The 23531-nt window shown below is 46.1% G+C and overlaps 1 protein-coding gene across 3 annotated transcripts in view; it reads right to left on the bottom strand.

Annotated features, from left to right (window-relative positions):
* TXLNA (taxilin alpha) overlaps window positions 1–15849 on the bottom strand; it is a 41708-nt gene extending 25859 nt beyond the window's left edge. The window contains exons 1-3 of one of the 3 annotated variants that reach the window (XM_063456140.1): window positions 15780–15849; window positions 12281–12428; window positions 11018–11314 (exon numbers count right to left, since the gene is read on the bottom strand). In XM_063456140.1, the coding sequence (XP_063312210.1) occupies window positions 11018–11314; window positions 12281–12419 (436 nt within the window). In that variant the 5' untranslated portion in view covers window positions 12420–12428; window positions 15780–15849. The remainder of the gene's footprint in view (window positions 1–11017; window positions 11315–12280; window positions 12429–15779) is intronic. The other 2 variants (XM_063456148.1, XM_063456157.1) reach the window with 2 other exon arrangements.
* Between the last annotated feature and the right edge of the window lie 7682 nt (window positions 15850–23531).

Genomic DNA, 23531 nt, shown 5'->3' with positions numbered 1-23531 from the left:
CCATTTTTAGTGGCCCCAAACTGACATATGAGCTGCATGCAGAGCTCAACGTGAGATCATCATACAGCTCTTAAAAGACCACTATAGTGCCAGGAAAACAAACTAATTTTCCTGGCACTATGTATTCCTTAGGTCCCCCGCCACCCTCATGGCCCCCCTCCCGCTGGGCTGAAGGGGATAAAACCCCTGCAACCACTTACCTTTCTCCAGCGCTGGGGAACTCTCCTCCTCCTGCCGACGTCAGCGTGCGCATTCAAACCGCCCATAGGAAAACATTACTCAATGCTTTCCTATGGACGTCAGCGTCTTCTCATTGTGATTCTCACAGTGAGAATTGTGGAAGCGGCCTCTAACGACTGTCAGTGAAACAGCCAGTGTAAACATAGTAATTTTTCTGAAACTGCTATGTTTTCAGCTGCAGAGTAAAAACTAGAGGGACCTGGCACCCAGGCCACTTCATTGAGCTGAACTGGTCTGGGTGCCTATAGTGGTCCTTTAATATGGAGATTTAAATCACCATAAACAGCAATGCAGTGTGAACAGGGTTAAATCTGATGAGATACCTGGGGCTCCCCTCTGTCAGCTGGGGCACCACATTTTCTTGAAGAGCTGCATTCATGCTGAAAGTCAGCACTGTTTATAGCCCTTTAACCCCTTAATGACCAAACTTCTGGAATAAAAGGGAATCATGACATGTCACACATTTCATGTGTCCTTAAGGGGTTAAATACATAGATAACTCTGCAGCTGAGCAATCAAGTTCAGCCACAGTGATTCTCTTACTAGATCTGATTGGGATGGTTTAAAAAGACCCTGAAAGGTGTCCCTCCATGACCCAATGGCATTTTGATCAGTGTTGTGCTTTGACAGCTGCCCAGCCCTGATCACAATGCATTGATCATACTATATCCAAAATCAAAGATAGAAAGTGGTCATACTGAAAATAGTCAGTAGATGACAGCAACACACCACTCTGTTTAAGCTTCAAATTCCCTTTTGTTAACCCCTTAATGACAACTTCTGGAATAAAAGGTAATCATGACGGAATATATCCGTCATGTGTCCCTAAGGGGTTAATATCAGTACTGATATTAGCAGAGGGTACCCTTTGTGATTAGAATTAAATTAGGTATTAAGATTAGGGATCGACCGATATTGATTTTTTAGAGCCGATACTGATAATCTGTGAACTTTCAGGCCGATAGCCGATAACTTGCCGATATTCTGTACATTTACCATTTTGAAAAAATAAACTATTTCTAAAGGTAAATGCACAAAATATACATGCAACGTGTAGTGGTTGCAGTGTGTTTAGACAGAGGAGCTGTGTGTGTTTGTGTAGTGGATGCAGTGTATTTGTGTAGTGTGTTTGTGTAGTGTGTATAGTGAATGCAGTGTTTGTGTAGTGTATATAATGAATGCAAAGTGTGTGTTTGTGTAGTGTGTGTATAGTGAATGCAGTGTGTGTATATTTAATGAATGCAGTGTGTTTGTGTAGTGTGTGTTTGTGTGCACAAACACACTGCAATATATACACACACACACACAATACATTATATAAACACACTGCATTCACTATACACAAACTACACAAACACTGCATTATATAACAGACTACATTATATACACATTGTGTTTGTGTAGTGTGTGTATATAATGCAGTGTGTGTGTGTGTGTGTGTGTTTCTGTAGGTATGTAATTTGTGGGGAGGATGCATTTTTTATTTAATTTAAAAAAATATATATATTTAAATTATTATTATTTTTTTTTTTTAAATTCTTTATTTTTGTTGAGGCATGTGATTATAGTGGTACAGAAAAAAAGAGAGGGAGACTTTCAAGGGTTGTACAGGATAGGGTCGTCATAACATATTGTCAAAGTCTCCTGTGATTATAAACCTCATTTTATATATATATTGTAACATGCTATAGCCAATTACTGTTATCTCTCGCTTTAATACTGTAATCTCTCGCTTTAGTACCGTAATCTCTCGCTTTAGTACCGTAATCTCACGCTTTAGTACCGTAATCTCACGCTTTAATACTGTAATCTCACGCTTTAATACTGTAATCTCACGCATTAATACTGTAATCTCACGCATTAATACTGTAATCTCTCGCTTCAATACAGTTATCTCTCGTTTCATCACGGCTATCTCTCGCTTCAATACAGTTATCTCTCGCTTCAATACAGTTATCTCTCGCTTCAATACAGTTATCTCTCGCTTCATCACGGCTATCTCTCGCTTCAATACAGTTATCTCTCGCTTCAATACAGTTATCTCTCGCTTCAATACAGTTATCTCTCGCTTCAATACAGTTATCTCTCGCTTCAATACAGTTATCTCTCGCTTCAATACAGTTATCTCTCGCTTCAATACAGTTATCTCTCGCTTCAATACAGTTATCTCTCGCTTCAATACAGTTATCTCTCGCTTCAATACAGTTATCTCTCGCTTCAATACAGTTATCTCTCGCTTCAATACAGTTATCTCTCGCTTCAATACAGTTATCTCTCGCTTCAATACAGTTATCTCTCGCTTCAATACAGTTATCTCTCGCTTCAATACAGTTATCTCTCGCTTCAATACAGTTATCTCTCGCTTCAATACAGTTATCTCTCGCTTCAATACAGTTATCTCTCGCTTCAATACAGTTATCTCTCGCTTCAATACAGTTATCTCTCGCTTCAATACAGTTATCTCTCGCTTCAATACAGTTATCTCTCGCTTCAATACAGTTATCTCTCGCTTCAATACAGTTATCTCTCGCTTCAATACAGTTATCTCTCGCTTCAATACAGTTATCTCTCGCTTCAATACAGTTATCTCTCGCTTCAATACAGTTATCTCTCGCTTCAATACAGTTATCTCTCGCTTCAATACAGTTATCTCTCGCTTCAATACAGTTATCTCTCGCTTCAATACAGTTATCTCTCGCTTCAATACAGTTATCTCTCGCTTCAATACAGTTATCTCTCGCTTCAATACAGTTATCTCTCGCTTCAATACAGTTATCTCTCGCTTCAATACAGTTATCTCTCGCTTCAATACAGTTATCTCTCGCTTCAATACAGTTATCTCTCGCTTCAATACAATTATCTCCCGCTTTAACACTGCTATCTCTCACTTTAATCTTGTTGCTTCGTTAAGCAGGCTTAGCTAAGTGTATGTGGAGTACGTATGATAGGTTAGATTATAAAGAACTGCACATTTTTCTTGCTATTTTTTGTCGTTTGGTACAAGCAGTAAACATTTTTCATGTAATATCTGTAGTATAACCGTCTTGTTGGGCGTTAGGTTTAAGTAATCTTCTAGTGCTTCTCCTTAACTTCACAGCAGATTATTTCACTTTTAACAAATAGAGATCATGTTTGCTCTATGCTATGCTTTATAGCCACTATGCCTGCTAAGACTTAACTAAGTTACATGCTATAACATGCTAGTGTATATTTAGTAGGCTAAGGGCATCAGGTAAAAAAGTGACATCTAAAATATAATCCTGACAGAGTAGAACAATGGGAGAAGCAGGCTAATTTAAAATTTATGAAACAAATAAAACAAATAAACAAAAAACAGGAGCATTACACTTTTTACATCATAGAACGCTGTGCAAAGTCATGTGAGGGGAGCATATCAGGCGATACCCGATCCACGGTGTCTCTATGAGGGAGTCCCAGCGTGCGAGTGAGTGGGGTCTATAAGCTGATCTTCCGACCTGTCTGCTGCTCGCTGTGTGGGGCTGGTGCCTCGATGGTGTGGTCATTTCAGCCGATGCCCCGCTTGATCAGGGGTGTTGTAGCTGGAGAGGGTGACTGACTGGGAGCCACTTTAGTCGTCAGCGTGTGCGGCAGGTCAGTCTCTTGGGTAGGAGGTCTCAGGAGTGTTGGGAGGCCTCCCTGTGGGGGCACTGCTGTAGATCCTGGTGGCAGTCGCCGCCAGCGGCCTCGGTTATCCGGCGTGTGCGGCTAGTGCTCCGGGAGGCCTTCCACCGTGGCCCTCGGCCCAGGTGGGCCCATTGCGTGTGGTATCGGTGTCATCCGATGTGCGCTCTGGGGGGGCCCGCTCTTTCTCGCTCCCCCTCCGCCTCCACACCTCCTTATCCTGCAGGCGTGATGCGGGCATAAGGCTTGTCGCGGGGGCTGCTGCAAGGCTCCAAGTTGCTTGGTGTCGGCGGAGTTTCCCGCTCAGGAGAGGTGGCTGTCGGCCATCTTGGAGCACATCGCTCCAATCTCGATGTTTAGCAGGGCCTGGCTGAAGGCTCTGCGGCATGCTGCGGTGGCCACCTGTGGGGACCGGGATGACCCCACGGTCCAGGGGGGGGGGGGGGGGGTGGCAGAGCGCCGGTCGGAGAACCGGGCGAGCGGACGTCTCACCCAGGCTCAAGCTCTTAGGCCTCAGACTCTTGTCGGGTTACTGTGGCGCCGCTGGGGTTCTTGTTAGGTGTCCCCGGAATCACCGTCGCCTGAGTGGTGCTTTGGTCACAATTCCAGGTCGGTGTTAGCTTTTGGTCCGCAGTTAGCACCGTTTTCCAAGTTCAGAAGCCGGAGCTCAGACAAAACGTGTCTGATCCGACCGGCGGTCAGGCCCCGCCCCCTAAACTATTATTTTTTAATCCACCCCTCCCTGCTTCTTACCAGGGAGGGGGGGGAGGGGATATGGCATTCCCTGGTGGTCCAGTGACATGGAAATTACAGAGGGTCCCGAATCAAGCACTTATTAACCTTCCCTTCAGCTCCTTGTGTAAATCTCGCGTCCTGTGTGCCGCGTGGAGCCTTGCCATGGTAACCCGTGGCAACATTCTGACGGCTGCGGGACTCGCAAGATTTACACAGGGGAGCTGAAGGGAAGGCAAGTAAGCGCTTGCTGCGGGCCCCCCAGGCTTGTAATGGGCCCGGCGGTCCTGGTATATCAGCCCTGGTATATCGGTATAACGGCAATATCGGTATCTTTATTGGCCGATACCGATATTACCAAAAATACCGAATATCACCCGATAATATCGGCCAGACCGATAATCTGTTGATCACTAATTAAGATTATAGATTAGAAAAATAGTAACCCCTTAAGGACGCAGCTTCAAAAACTGGACTTACCCTTAAGGACACAAGTAATTTTTGCATTTTTTGCTATTTGTGTTCAACCTCAGTTTGCATTTTTCTTATTTATTGCACCAACACATGTTATATACAGTTTTTTCAAGGACAAAAAGGCCTTTAACCCCTTAAGGACACATGACATGTGTGACTTGTCATGATTCCCTTTTATTCCAGAAGCTTGGTCCTTAAGGGGTTAATCTGACATATACATATATAAATTCTTATTTATTATAAAAAAAAAAATTAAAAAAAATGGAAAGAATTGTTTTCTCCCCCCACAGTTTAGGCAATAATAACGTGTGTATAATAAGTGCAGCTTAAAGCGGCATTGTCATGCCGAACTTACCTTTCTTTAATCGGTTCCTCTTATCTCCCTCTGTCAGGATCTGTTCTACATTTCTTCCTGTCTGCTCTAGTTTTCTTTAAAATGTAAGACAAAGTAGGGACTATTTGTCTTATGGAGGTTTCCTACACCTGACCATCTCTGACCAGCGGAGGAGCAAAGTGTGCTTAATTTACGGTGCTTTGAGAAATTTTCCCACAATTCTTACCTTTTCTCCCTGTTCCCGCGATGCTTCCTTTAACTTTTCCTGAACATCCTGTCACTTAGACAGAATGCCGGTAAAACTACCAATTGCGACCTAACAGAACGAGAACAGTTTGTTCATTCATGTTAGGACGAAATTCGGGACTTTGCCCGGATCGGAATTTCATTCGAATGAATGAAACTCCGATCTGATTCTTGCAGCCGCTTAGTAGATAACTCCCTAATTCCTATGGTATTAGGGAGCTATCTACCAAAAGGCTGAAAGATCTAAATTGGTCTTTCAGCCGAATTTACTAAAACTAAGTAAAGATTACTTCGTAATAGTAAATTCTGCCCCTACCCTACCTATTGCCCCCCCCCTCCCCGCCTCCCATCCCTGGGCGGCGGGTGGGTGCCCTAAATGAGTAGGAGGGGGAGGGGGGGGACCTATTGCCTTTCCCCCCCGCCCCCGAGCGGCGGCCCTAAATAAAAATGTCCCGTGTCCCCCCTCCAAGGTGACTAGGGATCCCCAAGTCCCTAGTCACTCCCCATCCAAAAAAAAATAAATTGTTAAATTCCTATTGTGGCGAAACCAACCTCGCCACTGGGCATTGGAGAAGCTTCTTTGCCCGCCTCCTGCCTGCTGACTATGGCCCCTGGGAGTTTTGGCCCTTTAAATACAGTATTTGGGCATATTGTATTTTATTATGCTGTTGGCCCTTTAAGAACCATCTGGGGACATACTGTCACTTTTGGGAACAATGTCCCCTTTAAGACTGTGTCCCCAGACCTATTTGGGACAATGCTCCTTTAAGACTTTGTCCCCAGACTGTTAATATACTGTGTTCCTGGCTTTCTCCCAATTGGTTCAGTAAATGGGGCTTACTGAACCAAGTACCACACAGGCGGACCACCCAGAAGTGGAAGTGTGCAGGCAATTTACCTCCCAGGCTGGGAGCCTGCTGTAGGTAAATTGCCGACCGCTGGGGGGCCGCCGTTCGAGCAAACAAACACATGGCGGCGGCCATCTTTAATTCAGCTGAAGTTTTACCTTCTCCAGACTTCAATGCATTCAACAGTTCACACGCCGTTCGACAATTCGAATGGTTGTCGTTCGTGTGTTTGAACTGACTTCAACATGGGAAATAGACCGACCGCACAGCCTGATTCTCTGGAACTGTTTTGGGCATGAAAATGTGCTTGCGGTCGGTCAAATAAGACTTTCCCTTAAATTTTTAACCCCTGAACCGATTGCCCTGATTTTTGAGTATGTGTATATTTCAAGCATGCTGATTCTGAAAATGTATGTTTTATGTGAATGGCATGTATATTTTGGAAGTTATTCATATTTAGTAAAAACTGTATTTCTCTGCCTGTGATAATTATATTAACCATTGTGTTCAGTAATCATTTCACAGGCAGAGGGGAGGATTTTGTGTGGGAGTGTCTGTGTGTATTGTACGGATTGATTGGTTGTATTTCAAAACCCTGTGGGCAGTACTATGTTTGTGGATTGTGAATAAAAGAGGTATGTGCCAGTACAGTCAGTTCTACTTCACCCTCAATTTGGAGTGACGCCTCTTATTGGCGGTATCTGCTACAAGGGATTGCTATGCTCTGCATACTCTCTTGCTATATTCACTGCTAAGCTCTTGTAAGAGCTTGTTCCTGTCTTGCTCTCTGAAGGAGTCTACGGTGGTTATGGTGTCGGCTGGAGTGCTTGGAGCCCTCAGGAAGCGCTAGGAGCATCCATCAACGGAGGTACCCAGTCGGGGTGCCAGGTGATCCGTTACACCTATTTACCCCCCTCACCCTAAAAATAGTGAGGGGGGAATAAAAGCACTAAGTACCTGCAAAAAAAATTAAACTTACCATTTGTTGTCTTTTTTTTTTCTAAAATCTTAATTTTTCAGCCCCAAAAAGTTCAAATAAAAACCATAATACCCGTCAAACTTGTAAAAATTAAAATACCATGGACTGAGCTCTGCGGAGCGGGGAAAGGCTTATAAAGCCTTCCCATGCATTGCAATTTGACTCAGAACACTCTGATTGGTTGGGTTGAAATCCAACCAGAGTTCTCTGTGTCATTTTACACAGTGTGGGAAAATTCCAAAGAACTTTCCCACGCTGTGTAAAATGACACAGAGCACACTGATTGGTTGAATTCCCCCCTTATTGTTATTTATGGCCCCCACCCGCCGCTCAGGGGTGGGAGCCGGGGTTGAGGACAATAGGTCGTCCCACCCCCCCTTTTTTTTTTTTACAACTGTGAGCAGCCACAGACTGGTCAATTAGATGATTAGATGAAGTGAAGTCGGGAGGGGGTTTAAACGGGAAGCCATGATAGTGTCGCTTTAAAGAAAGTAATTTTAAAAATATTCAATTAGTTGTTCTGATTTTCAAAGTACATAATATGTCTAGGATTTCAGCTTATTTTGGAAGGTACAGGTCACAAAATACAAGGAGTAAAATAACATTTTAATGAGGAGCTATTTTAGAATTTGGTATGTTTGTCTTGTAAGCTTAATAGTCATCACAGAAAGCAAAATTGACGGGGGGCGGAGCTAACTTTCTGGCTGAATGGACGTGCTATCCCTCAGCTCTTGGCACAAACCACTGAATCAAGGGGTAAAATTCCAGAAAAGTGGCACACACACTGCCTGACAGCGAAGAAGTGGACAGCCGGAGGAATAGAACGAAACCAAACCCAAAACAAAAAACCACCGAGAACCCACAAACACAGCATGGGGCCTACCTGCCATGAAGCCGGGGAGAGGCGGACGCTCTCCGCACCGGCACCTCCACATACCGACCCCTCTGTACACTCACCTCCTACCCCCCCCTTTGGACCGATGGGGGATATCACGGTCCAAGCTGGAAGTCTGGAGCAATCAGCCTGCCAAAAGGTACACCGCAAAGCCGCAACGCACCTAGGCTCGGCGCACCTAAGATGGCGGCTGAAACAGCGGCACTCGAACAGGGCCTGCTCTCACACAAACGGCTGCACCAAGACACCATGAAACGCATAGAAGACAGCTTCAACCGCTTTTGGGAACAGTTCTGGGAGCGACATCAAGCAGCCCAGCCCGCACAGAACACTTCACAGATCAAGGGTGAGCAGAGCCACGGGCAGAGGGAGGTGAGGGGAAAGTCCTTGGGCACAGCGACAGTATCCCCACTTAACCCCAAGCCACAGAGCCCACCCGGGTTGAAGGTCAGACCGGGGAACACCCGACCGCATCAACCACGCAAATGGAGGCCCAAGCAGCGCAAGCACAAGCGAATCACCAGGCCGTCCATTACTCCCACACGTGGAGGAAACTCTGACTGCAGCAAGCACCGAGTTTGTGGTCAACGGATGCAAGACCTCACACAGACCTGGGGCAAGAAGGTCACCCTCACAAGCACCCTCACACCAGCGGCTCCTAGAGGATCTCGGGCGGGCACCGACCATATCCCAACAGAGGGCATTGGCTAACAGAGGCACTACCACAGGCCCACAAGCGCTCATCAGTCCAGTAACATGCAGCCACTGCAGCTAGCCAGCCTAGAGGTCTAGCATTAATCGGACTCAAGAGCAGAATGTTTAGGCACTATTTTACCACGTTATCACAATGTTTTAGCATTGTTTAGTTAATAATGATGTACTATTGCTAACACACTGCAGCTCCAGACTACAGTAACCTATATGCGTAAGTGTAGCCTGTTTAGACCAAGCCTGATGCGTGACAAGCTTAGTATAACCTATGTTAATGTTTATTTACCCGTAACCAAATCCTATAGACACCCTAGCGAACAGCAACAGGCTACAAAGGTTAACATACCACTACATAACTTACTACTTTGACATTAAGCGATATAACCTTTGAGTTAATCTCAACATATTAAACATATTAAAAATGTGCATGTTCCTGTAAATACCCTGATTGTACCGCATGTGATAAGCCGGAGGACTGCTGTCAGGGCACCGAAGGCATGTATGTATTCTAGACCTCTCTGCTGCCTTGAACACCGTTGATCGTGCTCTCCTTCAAACTCTTCAATTACTTGGTCTTTGTCCTCTAGTGGTTTTCCTCTTATTGCTCCCAATGTTCATTCAGTGTCTCCTTTTCTAATGATACCTCCTCCCCTCGTCCTTTCTCGGTTTAAATCCCCCAAAGCTCTGTCCTTGGTCCCCTTCTATTTTCTCTTTATACTGCCTCTCTTGGCAAACTTATTACCTAATTTGGATTCCACTACCACCTGTAGTCTGATGACACCCAGATACATCTCTCCTCCCCAGACCTCTCCCCTGTCGTCCCGCAACATGTCACTGCTTGCCTTTCTTCCATCTCTGACTGGATGCCCTCCCGCTCTCTGAAACGCTCTAAAACTGAGCTCCTGGTCTTTCCTCCTCCTAATACTGATCCTCCTCATTTGCTCTCCCTTCAAGTTAGTGGTATCCACGTAAGTCCATCCTTGCAAGCGCGCTGTCTTGGGGTCATACTGGATTCTGGCCTCACCTTTGAGCCTCACATCCAGTATGTTGCCAAATCCTGTAGATTCCATCTTAAAAACATAGCCCGCATCCACCCCTTTCTTCTGCAAGATGCTACTAAGGAGCTTGTCCATGCTCTAGTAATTTCCCACATGGATTATTTTAACCCTCCCCTAATTGGTCTTCCCAAAAGCCGTATTACCCCGCTACAGCCTGTAATGAATGCTGCCACCAGACTGATTTTCCTCGCTAGTCGGTCCTCTCACACCTCACCCTTCTGTCAGTCCTTACATTGGCTTCCTGTATCCTATAGGAGTCAATTCAAAGTGCTAACCCATACCTATAAAGCACTGAGCAATTCTAGCCCCGCTTATCTCTCTTCACACATCCATAGGTATGCCTCTTCTCGGTCTCTCTGCTCTGCCCGTGACCTTCTCCTATCCGCTGCTCGCACCCGTACAACCAACTCACGCTTGCAGGACTTCTCGGGGGCGGCTCCCTTCCTATGGAATAGCCTGCCTACTGCCATCGGACTCTCCCCTAGTCTTCAATCGTTTAAGAAGTACATTAAAACCCATCTCTTTAGGAAATCTTATGGCCTCCCAGAGTAACCTCAACCTCACATACCTGTCTCTTGCTCTCTCTCAAAGGGCAGCACTTTACTCTCTCCTCCAGCTCTGCTTTATTCCCACCTTATTTGGCTGCTATTTCCTGTCCTAATGTGTTTTATACCCCACTTCCTAAAGACTGTAAGCTCGTTTGAGCAGGGTCCTCTTCAACCTATTGTTCCTGTAAGTTTTCTTGTAATTGTCCTATTTATAGTTAAATCCCCCCTCTCATAATATTGTAAAGCGCTACGGAATCTGTTGGCGCTATATAAATGGCAATAATAATTCACAATGTTCAGTGTCACTCACCGAGCCCCTTTGCTTTCTTCTTGTCTTGAATACGCTTCTGATCCCGGTCAGTGTCATTGATGTTTTTATTATCTTCTGCACCTCGTAACTCCTCTTTTACACCGTTGATTTCTGGTACTACTAACCCCGACTCCCCATTTCTGGTAGACTCTGGAGGACCTCTATCTGTCTCATCAGGTTCAGCTACTGCTTCTTGCTCTGCATCAGTGCAATATGTGTTTAGTATATCCTCCAGTTGTCTACTAAGCTCTTCAGATACATCACAAATAGTAGGTGGTTGACCAGCTGCACCTTCTTCTGCCAAAAAAAGCCAGATTTATAACAAGAACAAACATAAAAATAACTAACAAATATACATAATCTGTTGGACTACATTTGCCAGAATTCTCAGCCAGTTAAAAGAACTCCAAGCACCATAGCTTACTGACTGAGAGTGAACAGCTTGTTAAGTCCTGCATTGTCAGGCTTAGCTCAGACAGAGAGCTCCTGGCAGGAGCAGAGTGAGTGATTATCCTGACTCTTCTGAGGAAAGAAGTGAAACTTCAGTTTTGTAGGATAGCGTTAAATAGAATGTTGAAGAAGAAATTAATTTTGTGACAAATACTGAAGCCTGAACAAAGCTGAATCTGCCAGGCACCTAGGATCTATATAGCCAATTCTATTTTACATCTGTTACAAAATAAATTAATAAGATATATTTCATGGTCACTGCCTCTGCCATAGTGAAAAACTACTTCAGAATTAATAACAAACTGATGGAACAGGTAACTCCAAACCTTTTTATTGTCTATTTTTGGACAGAGCCAGCCTAATACTTCCTATCAGCCACTGCTTTTGTGTGCATATCTCAATTTTATTTTCATAGTTAAAATGTTGTCAAGCACCAGGATTTGAGTCTTACATCAGGCTGGGAAATGAGCTCTTCGTATTCTCACTCATTTTCTTCCATTTGGCTATACAATTACACCCTACTTATGCGCATATTCATTCTGTCACTTCATTTACTAATACTATATGAGACAGCCATTGTGCTCACCTTATGAAAATACTCCTAACTCTGTATGTGCAGAATCCACTTATAAGGTAAAAGTCTCGAGGCTTTATGGAAAGCTTTTACATCTGAGGTACTTTAATATGAGCTGTGTGACACTCTCTGTGTCTTAGTTGTAAATAAATAAAAAGCCAAACAATGACATTTCAGACAGAATTTGGTCAGTTTAACCATTTTAAGTGTGGGTCCCAAAATATCTGGGTGATGCTCACCTTGGCTGGCCAATGGGGCAGACTGACATATATCAGGAGTGCTCATGTTATTGGATGCTGATGGCGGTGGCAGTGAGGTGGCAGCTGCTAGTGCTGAAAGACCTGTAGTTTTGCAGCTTTCTAAATCCTGGTCTTTCATTGTTTTTTCCTAAAAGAAAGTGAAAGAAGATAAATCAGTGTGTGCCTGTGAGTTATACACAGCACTGTACAGAGCAATCCTTGCTGTGTCCATGGTACAGTGCACCCACAGTACAGTGCTGTGAGCATGGTAAAGTGCCCCCTGGTACAGTGCTGTGAGCATGGTAAAGTGCACCCCTGGTACAGTGCTGTGAGCATGGTAAAGTGCACCCCTGGTACAGTGCTGTGAGCATGGTACAGTGCTCCCCCCGGAACAGTGCTGTGTGCATGGTACAGTGCTGTGTGCATGGTACAGTGCCCCCCCCCTGGTACAGTGCTGTGTGCATGGTACAGTGCCCCCCCCCCTGGTACAGTGCTGTGTGCATGGTACAGTGCCCCCCCCTGGTACAGTGCTGTGTGCATGGTACAGTGCCCCCCCTGGTACAGTGCTGTGTGCATGGTACAGTGCCCCCCCTGGTACAGTGCTGTGTGCATGGTACAGTGTCCCCCCCTGGTACAGTGCTGTGTGCATGGTACAGTGTTCCCTCCCTGGTACAGTGCTGTGTGCATGGTACAGTGCCCCCCTGGTACAATGCTGTGTGCATGGTACAGTGTGTCCCCCTGGTACAGTGCTGTGTGCATGGTACAGTGTGTCCCCCTGGTACAGTGCTGTGTGCATGGTACAGTGTCCCCCCCTGGTACAGTGCTGTGTGCATGGTACAGTGTCCCCCCCTGGTACAGTGCTGTGTGCATGGTACAGTGTCCCCCCCTGGTACAGTGCTGTGTGCATGGTACAGTGTGTCCCCCTGGTACAGTGCTGTGTGCATGGTACAGTGTGTCCCCCTGGTACAGTGCTGTGTGCATGGTACAGTGTGTCCCCCTGGTACAGTGCTGTGTGCATGGTACAGTGTGTCCCCCTGGTACAGTGCTGTGTGCATGGTACAGTGTGTCCCCCTGGTACAGTGCTGTGTGCATGGTACAGTGTGTCCCCCTGGTACAGTGCTGTGTGCATGGTACAGTGTGTCCCCCTGGTACAGTGCTGTGTGCATGGTACAGTGTGTCCCCCTGGTACAGTGCTGTGTGCATGGTACAGTGTGTCCCCCTGGTACAGTGCTGTGTGCATGGTACAGTGTGTCCCCCTGGTACAGTGCTGTGTGCATGGTACAGTGTGTCCCCCTGGTACAGTGCTGTGTGCATGGTACAGTGTCCCCCCCTGGTACAGTGCTGTGTGCATGGTACAGTGTCCCCCCCTGGTACAGTGCTGTGTGCATGGTACAGTGTCCCCCCCTGGTACAGTGCTGTGTGCATGGTACAGTGTCCCCCCCTGGTACAGTGCTGTGTGCATGGTACAGTGTCCCCCCCTGGTACAGTGCTGTGTGCATGGTACAGTGTCCCCCCCTGGTACAGTGCTGTGTGCATGGTACAGTGTCCCCCCCTGGTACAGTGCTGTGTGCATGGTACAGTGTCCCCCCCTGGTACAGTGCTGTGTGCATGGTACAGTGTCCCCCCCGGTACAGTGCTGTGTGCATGGTACAGTGTCCCCCCCGGTACAGTGCTGTGTGCATGGTACAGTGCCCCCCCTGGTACAGTGCTGTGTGCATGGTACAGTGCCCCCCCCCCCGGTACAGTGCTGTGTGCATGGTACAGTGCCCCCCCCCCGGTACAGTGCTGTGTGCATGGTACAGTGCTGTGTGCATGGTACAGTGCCCCCCCCCTGGTACAGTGCTGTGTGCATGGTACAGTGTCCCCCCTGGTACAGTGCTGTGTGCATGGTACAGTGCCCCCCCCCCCCGGTACAGTGCTGTGTGCATGGTACAGTGTCCCCCCTGGTACAGTGCTGTGTGCATGGTACAGTGCCCCCCCCTGGTACAGTGCTGTGTGCATGGTACAGTGCTGTGTGCATGGTACAGTGCCCCCCTGGTACAGTGCTGTGTGCATGGTACAGTGTCCCCCCTGGTACAGTGCTGTGTGCATGGTACAGTGTCCCCCCCTGGTACAGTGCTGTGTGCATGGTACAGTGTCCCCCCCGGTACAGTGCTGTGTGCATGGTACAGTGTCCCCCCTGGTACAGTGCTGTGTGCATGGTACAGTGCCCCCCCCCCCCCCCGGTACAGTGCTGTGTGCATGGTACAGTGTCCCCCCTGGTACAGTGCTGTGTGCATGGTACAGTGCCCCCCCCCCCCGGTACAGTGCTGTGTGCATGGTACAGTGTCCCCCCTGGTACAGTGCTGTGTGCATGGTACAGTGCCCCCCCCCCCCCGGTACAGTGCTGTGTGCATGGTACAGTGCTGTGTGCATGGTACAGTGCTGTGTGCATGGTACAGTGCTGTGTGCATGGTACAGTGCCCCCCCCCTGGTACAGTGTCCCCCCTGGTACAGTGCTGTGTGCATGGTACAGTGCCCCCCCCCCCCCGGTACAGTGCTGTGTGCATGGTACAGTGTCCCCCCTGGTACAGTGCTGTGTGCATGGTACAGTGCCCCCCCCCCCCCGGTACAGTGCTGTGTGCATGGTACAGTGTCCCCCCTGGTACAGTGCTGTGTGCATGGTACAGTGCCCCCCCCGGTACAGTGCTGTGTGCATGGTACAGTGCTGTGTGCATGGTACAGTGCTGTGTGCATGGTACAGTGCCCCCCCCCTGGTACAGTGCTGTGTGCATGGTACAGTGTCCCCCCTGGTACAGTGCTGTGTGCATGGTACAGTGTCCCCCCCCCCCGGTACAGTGCTGTGTGCATGGTACAGTGTCCCCCCTGGTACAGTGCTGTGTGCATGGTACAGTGCCCCCCCCTGGTACAGTGCTGTGTGCATGGTACAGTGCTGTGTGCATGGTACAGTGTCCCCCCCCTGGTACAGTGCTGTGTGCATGGTACAGTGTCCCCCCCCCCGGTACAGTGCTGTGTGCATGGTACAGTGTCCCCCCTGGTACAGTGCTGTGTGCATGGTACAGTGCCCCCCCCTGGTACAGTGCTGTGTGCATGGTACAGTGCTGTGTGCATGGTACAGTGCCCCCCTGGTACAGTGCTGTGTGCATGGTACAGTGCCCCCCTGGTACAGTGCCCCCCTGGTACAGTGCTGTGTGCATGGTACAGTGCCCCCCTGGTACAGTGCTGTGTGCATGGTACAGTGTCCCCCCTGGTACAGTGCTGTGTGCATGGTACAGTGCCCCCCTGGTACAGTGTCCCCCCTGGTACAGTGCTGGCAGTCTGTATTCAGTATAATTGCTGTGCAGTCATATACACAGCATAGTTGATGGTGTAGGTTGCTGTTTACTAATAGCTCTGACAGTCAGTGCCGGGCAGCGCAGTGTAATACAGGCGGTGAAGCGGTTTATTAATATTATGTATAAAGTTTAGTCAGACACTCCCATCGCAGCCCCGGCCTCACCTCACACAGTTGCCTGCTTGGATGTTCTCTTCCGGAAGACAACTGCAGAGACAGAGGGCCCTGAGCCGGACACCGCTTAACCAATCAGAATAGGCGATCGGCTCAATCATCCAATCCCGTCTAGGGGGCGGGACTAACGGAAACGGCCGCTCGTCCTACCCCACAGCGTTTGGATTCCGTCTACAAGCGCAGGTTGTCATTGGTTGGAGTGAGCGCGACGGAACAGAATCAGACAAGGGCGGGATTCACAGCGGCAAGTGAAACACTACAAGTACCGGCATGCTTTGCGGAGAGTGCGCATGCGCAGGGAGCCTTGTTCTGGCAGAGTTTGAAGCCATGTGATAGTGATGTGACCTTGGGCTGTGCCTGTTAGTCTGTGTGTCCTTCTCCCACCATGGACTGTCTCTGTCAATTAATCCAGTAAACATAGCTACACCGCCTGGGAACAAGCTCCTTCTATCTATACCAACATTGCAATGTAATATCCAGACACTGGCACCAAGCTTCCCACCATCTCCCATGGACAGAGAGACACTGTTAATGTAGGGGTGTGAGCAGGGGTGGGGCTATTCTGGGAAATGTTAGGTGACTTACTAATTGGAACTACAATGTATTTTATTTACACAGACTGATTTATAAAAAGATTTATTGCAAAGAACCCGGACTGTGACATCACCACCGGGGCTCCGACGGCAGGTGAGTTCTACTTACCTGAACCTGTCCCTTGCAGGCGCTGCCAATTTCCTTAGGCAGGTCCTCTTCACCTTCAGGAGCAAATTTCATTCCTGTACTCTCGCCCATGTGTGAAAGTACAGCAATAATGTCTATGGGCAATGCAAATCCCCAATGAGCTTTACTTTGTCTTATGATTTTGGTTAGAAATAGATGAAAAATTAAAAAGAGAAAGACAGAGTAGAAAAGTGGATGAAGTATGAAGAGCATTTAAAAGAAGAAAAACTGGGGGGGCGGAGCCTGACCATCATGGAGGGAAGAGTTGCTCAGCAGGAGCTCCTCTCACATACCGTGTGAGAGCAATTATCACCCCCATTGAGGGTACAGTGGTTCACTACAAGCGACTTACCTGACTCCTGATCCCACTGTGACCCGAGGAAAGACTTCAAGGCGGGACTGGTGCTCATTGACTGCATGATCTACAGCATGCGGCCTGAGACGCACTGGACGGGGGAGGCGGCTGATCCCCCGGACCGGAGACGTGTCAGCACCCATAACTTGCCAAGAGCCCAGAAACCTCCTCTCTCTTTGTCTTATGATTTTGGTTAGAAATAGATGAAAAATTAAAAAGAGAAAGACAGAGTAGAAAAGTGGATGAAGTATGAAGAGCATTTAAAAGAAGAAAAACTGGGGGGGCGGAGCCTGACCATCATGGAGGGAAGAGTTGCTCAGCAGGAGCTCCTCTCACATACCGTGTGAGAGCAATTATCACCCCCATTGAGGGTACAGTGGTTCACTACAAGCGACTTACCTGACTCCTGATCCCACTGTGACCCGAGGAAAGGCTTCAAGGCGGGACTGGTGCTCATTGACTGCATGATCTACAGCATGCGGCCTGAGACGCACTGGACGGGGGAGGCGGCTGATCCCGGATTGTTTTCCTGGCACTGGAGTTTCCCTTTAAGGAAGAAATTGGTTCATAACCATATAAAAAAAATTATTTAAGGGGCGTGGTTTGACAGCCGACCTGAATGGCCACCTAACCTATGAGCTCCTGCTCAATTCACTTGAAATAGAGCACTTACCATAGGCATCGAACCTCACCAACAACTTTGAACGACACAGACAATGCCTGGCACAGGGACAGACGCGAAGACAGCGTAAAAAGAGAGTAGAATGGAAAGAACCCAATGTCTCCGTAGTGGACATGTTTGCCACCTTGCGTCCCTCGAGGCTGCAGCAAGATGGTCGCTGAGATAGCCCACGAGGCTCTCTCTCACCGGCCTCGACGGCAGACAGTAAACCCCAACGATAGCTTACCAGGAGACACCACACAAATACTGGCTAAGCTTGCAGAGGTCCGCAGCCTTCTGGCCGGAGAAATCACCCGCAGCTCCAGGGAGGTTAAAGCTGAGATACAAGCCTTAGGGGCCCGCACCACCCAACTAGAGACCAGAGTTAAGCAAATAGCACTGGCTCACAACGCAGCGGCTGCCTACTCAAACTCCATGGAGCAACACATAGCTGAAATGGAGATGGTGGTGGAAGACCTTGCAAACAGATCTAGGCACAACAATCTCTGGGTACGGTGCTTACCCGAAAAACAAAAAAACAAAACAAAGGCCCTCTACTAACATTGATGGAACACTACTTTAAGAACCTACTACCCGAGATCCCAGATGACAATTGGGATATAGACAGAATTTTTTTTTATTATTAACATCCCATGGTCAGATCCTAATGCACTTATAATGTTAATTAAATATGATTTTATTGAAGATAGATCAAACTGGCGCTTGAATGAGCGACTCTTACAAAATATGCCAAATCTAAGTCTAGTTAAAGAAGCTACTGATCTTTTTTTTTATAAGAGAATGCTAGTAAAGAAATTTATCTCCCTATGATTTGGTGTGCCTATAAATGTACAGTAAGAGGACATCTAATTAAATTATGTCATCTGAAGAAAAAAAGAAAAAGAAATTCGAGAAATGTAGCTGAATTATATATAGAGCTAAATCGACTAGAGAAAATAAAATAGGCTGGCCCGTGTGGCGGAACCAGCCCCGCCACTTGTGCCTGGAGAGGACTGCTTGTCAGCCTCTTGCCAAGTGATTATGGTCCCGGGAAGATATGGCCCTTTAAGTACAATATTTAGGCATATTGGACTTGTATGGTACTGCTAGCCCTTCAAGAACCATTTTGGGGCATGGAGAAAATTTGGGACAAGGCCCCTTTAAGACTGTGTCCCCAGACTTGTTTGGGACACTGCTCCTTTAAGACGGTGTCCCCATACTTTGGAAATAACTTTAAATGGCTTTTCCCCTGATGGTTCGGTAATTGGTGCGCAGGCGGACCACCCAAAACTGGAAGTGTGCTGGCAATTTACCTCCCAGGCTGGGAGCCTGCTGTAGGTAAATTGCCGAACGCTGGGTGGCCGCAGTTCGTGCAAACCAATACGTGGCAGCAGCCATCTTTGTTCATTCAATGCGGTCAGCGGTGTGTGGAGCCAAATTCATGGAACTGAAATCGGCTACATAGTTCTGCGAACACCGCTGAGCCTTACCTTCTCCCACAATGATTTTGCAACCGCAGAGACTAAGTCCCGTTCGAAGATTCGTTCGTTCGAAGATTCGATTGCATAAAGGACTCCCAGCTAACTTTTTAACCCCTGGATGGAATTGGCTGAATTTTGACTATGTTTATAATTAAAGTGTGCTGAGTTCGAATATGTGATTTTTATGTTTATGGCATGTATATTTTGGAAGTTATTATTATTTGGTAAAAAACAAATAATTGACTTTGCCTGTGATAATTATATTAACCATTGTGTTCAGTACTCATATCACAGGCAGAGGGGAGGATTTTGTGTGGGAGTGTCTAGGTGTATTGTACGGATTGATTGGTTGTTCTGTAAAGCCCTGTGGGCAGTACTAAGTTCGTGGATTGTGAATAAAAGAGGCTGTATGTGCCAGTACAGTCAGTTCTGCTTGACCTCAAAACGAAGTGTCGTCTCGTTATTGGGGGAATTGGATTGTATGCTGATTGCCAGGAGTGTAAGCTGATTGTGTGCTTTTCCTGTTCAGCTGTTTCCAGTGTTCGTTTGTTTCCTGTTTGGAAGTTGGAAGATTTGTGTAGTTTGCAGTTCGGGAGACTGGTGCTTGCAGTAGCTGCCTGTGCATTGGAAAGGGGAATATCGCCTAAACGGTTTTAACCTCTTGTGTGCAAAACGGTCCGTTACAGCCCGTCACTAAAAACATTTAACAAACTTAAAGGGACACTCAATGAAGTGGTCTGGGTGCCAGGTCCCTCAGGTTTTAACCCTTCAGATGCAAACATAGCAGTTTCAGAGAAACTGATATGTTTACATTTGGGGTTAAAACAGCCTCTAGCACATTTCGCCTCCATCACCCAGAGCTTCCATAGGAAAGCATTGAGAAATGCTTTCCTATGGACACTTTGAATGCGCATTCGGCTCCGCTGACGTTGGCGGGGGAGGAGAGGTCACCAGCACCGAGGGAGCCCCGCGCTGGATTAAGGTAAGCTGCTGAAGGCACAAGGAAATTATTTGGTGAGCCTTTCATGAAAGGCTAATGCTTAGTCAGAAGAATCTGCTTAACCCTTGGTGGTCACAGGTTCAAGTCTCAGTCTTTCAGCCCTTTGAGGTAGATAAAATGAATACCATTAAATTGGGTAAAAGCTACATCAATGGGATGCACTTGGAAACCAGAAAATATCCGAATATCTCCTTCCTTGTCAAAATTTTTACATACCACCATTTCAAGATGGAAGGTATCCATCCATCCAAGACGCCTACCTGCCTGTACCAGTAGACAATGGCTGTCGTCCCTCCTTATGGTTCCTCTGGAACGGGACGCCATGGCAATTCACCTGCCTCTCCTTCGGGCTCAGTTCGGCACCACGGTGCTTTACGAAACTTTCTGAAACCAGTGATGGCTCACTTACGGGGTCAAGGCATATGATGTCTGGACATTTTACTCTCCGACCAGAATCGCAACCACCTTCTTTCACCGGTACCCATGACGTAAGAAATCCGACAAGTGCAAAGATTTTAGCCATGCGAATCAAGCCTATGTTATTTGATTTGATCTCCCTGGAGCAATCGGGGTTTGTCCCATCAAGACAATCAGGAGACAATACTCGCCATTTTCTAAATTGAATCGCTTGGGGACAAACTAACAACCAAAGGGGTATACTACTAGCCCTTGATGCTGAGAAAGCGTTTGACCGCCTAAATTGGTCCTATATGCAAGACGTTTTGATAAGAATGGGGTTCCCTACAGCCTTTTTGAGTAATTTAATGACCCTTTACTCTAAACCTACGGCCAAAATATATAATTCTGGCTTTTTGTCCAGATCATTCCAAATAACAAATGGATCCAGGCAAGGTTGCCCACTATCACCATTGATTTTTATTCTTTGTATGGAGCCCTTAATAAGATATATGAAATCTCAGGAAGCTATTAAAAGGGGTAATTACGCCAATAGGTGAACAAAAAATTGCTTTATTTGCGGATGATGTCCTTTTATTCTTATCAGACCCAGAATCATCAATTCCACAGTTACTCACCACACTGGAAAGATTTGGACAAATATCATCTTACAAAAATAATTCTAAAAAATCACAGGCGCTGGTTTTAGGACTCCCAATAGATATCACACAACGATTAAAAGCGATATATCCGTTTGACTGGCGTAAAACATCTATTTCTTATTTAGGCATTAAACTCCCTACAACACATAAGCTGATAATAAAAGAAAATCACCTACCACTTATACATAAACTGGACTATCAACTTAAAACCTGGGAGAATAAAGAAATATCTTGGTTGGGCCGTATACAAACAATAAAAATGATCATTTTGCCACATATTCTTTATCTTTTTCGCACACTGCCAATTACTATCCCAAATACTATACTTCGGAAGTTCCAGTTATTGATTAATGCGCATATATGGAAAAGGAAACCACCAAGAATTGTGCAAGACCAACTGTGGCTTCCATTTGTTAAAGATGGTTTAGGAATCCCAAATGTTAGAATTTATTATAAGGCCTTTCAACTTTAGAAAGGGCTTCTTTTCCGCTATGGCTATCATTAGAAAGCTTTCAGTTCCCACAAGGCTCATTAACCTCCACTCTCTGGTCGGGGACTAAAGTATAGAATAAGGCAGTAGATTTGCTCCCATCTACAAAAATTATTTTGCACATATGGAGAGAGTCCATTTCTAAACTTTCTCTAGGACAAGACTTATTATCTGCAGCACCCCTGCAGACTCTCTCTGCTTTTACCTCAGACTTGCAGCTAGATTACTGGATACAGTTAGGGGTACGCTATATACGGTTATTATATAATGATTCAGGTATGAAATCATTTCCGGACTTGGTAAAGAATATTCTTTACCACCTAGGGAAATATTTACATACCTACGAATTAGGAACATTCTGCAAATAAATAAAATTCAAAAAAATCGAGCGATTAACACCATTTGCTCTAAAATGTACAGGGAGATTGCCTAATACTAGAGCTTTGTCCTTTTGCTACAATATTCTCTTGACACAAGGGGAACCTAAGAAACAGGAATATGCTCTAAAATGGGAAAGAGATTTGAAGGAATCATTCCCGATAGCAAGTTGGTTTCAGGCATTAAGGATAACTAAAGGAGTTTCCAGCAGTCTTAACCATTGGGAAGCCTATTGTAATATTATTATGCGATGGTACTGGGTGCCAGCTAAATTAGCACATATTTTTAAGGGGACGAGCAATTTATGTTGGAGATGTTTAAAACATGAGGGGTCTCTATTACATATTTTTTGGTCATGCCCTAGTATTATTAAATTATGGGAGGAGATCGACAATTTTTTTAGGGTAGCATTGAAGGTTAATATTCCATTTAAATCAGAGTGCTTTTTACTTCATATATTTCCCACACAGCTTTGTGAAGAAAAATGTATGATTATCCATTGCTTAACTGCAACAAAGATTTCAATAGCCTACAAATGGAAATATAAACAAGCACCAACAATAGCAGAGGTCTTGTGTAGATTTGATTCTTTTAGCATTTATGAAAAAATGGCAAGCCGAGTAAAGGGTAGAGAAGATTTATATAAGCGAAGATGTCATCAGTGGTTGGAGATAATAGATCAATATACATCAGTGCTAAATAATGTCAAATAGACCTTACCTTTTGTGTTTTTTCTCTTTGTTTTCTCTCTAGCATAGTAAGATGCTGATATTACTATTACTGTATATGGGCTGTGTTAAATGTTATGCATGTTTTCCATGTTTTCCCTTGTTTTTTGTTTTTTTTTTTGCTTTCTGTATCCCAGTTTGATGCTTCAGGGTCATATAATAATGACCGTTGTTATCAACATAAAACTTAAATAAAAATAAAAATAAGATATTTAAAAAAAGAAAGACAAGAACTTCAATGATGGCTCGACAGTATAAATGCCTGGAATTATTGGCAGGCGTCTCTGCTATACAAAATCTAACGAAAGGGAGATCAAGGGAGATCCGATTGCTGTATCCTGCTATGCATGGACAATTTCTACGCAGTTCGTCACATCAACCACTTAGGTGGCATTTGTTCTCACACACTGATGCACATCACAAAGGAAATCTTCGACTATTGCCTACCAATCAATATCACAGTGATGGCGGAACATCTTACAGGGGAAACCTCTCGACACTGGAGGGACAACAACGATTGGCACCGAGCTCCACACTCATTGGCAACACTGAACAACCTGAGAGGTCTGCTCATGATCGACTTTTCGCGTCTAGCACCAACCGCCAACTAACGATTTTCTACAGCTGATTACCAGACATGGAGGGTGCAGGGGTAGATGCATTTCTGCAGGCATGGCTGACCGAAGAGGCATTTCCACCCTTTGTAATGATCGCGAGAGTGGTTCACCACATCAGATCGCAGGAAGTGGCAAGCCCCCTGGTGACGCTCCGGTGGCAGAGTCAACCTTGGTCCCCAGATCTCCTCGCACTGTCATACCAGGACCCTCCACTATTAAAAGATGATCAGATGATTCTCACGGATTTCATGGGGA

The sequence above is a fragment of the Pelobates fuscus genome, chromosome 1 (assembly GCF_036172605.1).
Source record: "Pelobates fuscus isolate aPelFus1 chromosome 1, aPelFus1.pri, whole genome shotgun sequence".
Lineage (NCBI taxonomy): Eukaryota > Metazoa > Chordata > Amphibia > Anura > Pelobatidae > Pelobates > Pelobates fuscus.
Note: the sequence above shows the minus strand (reverse complement) of the source record. Positions and strands in the feature narration are given on the sequence as shown.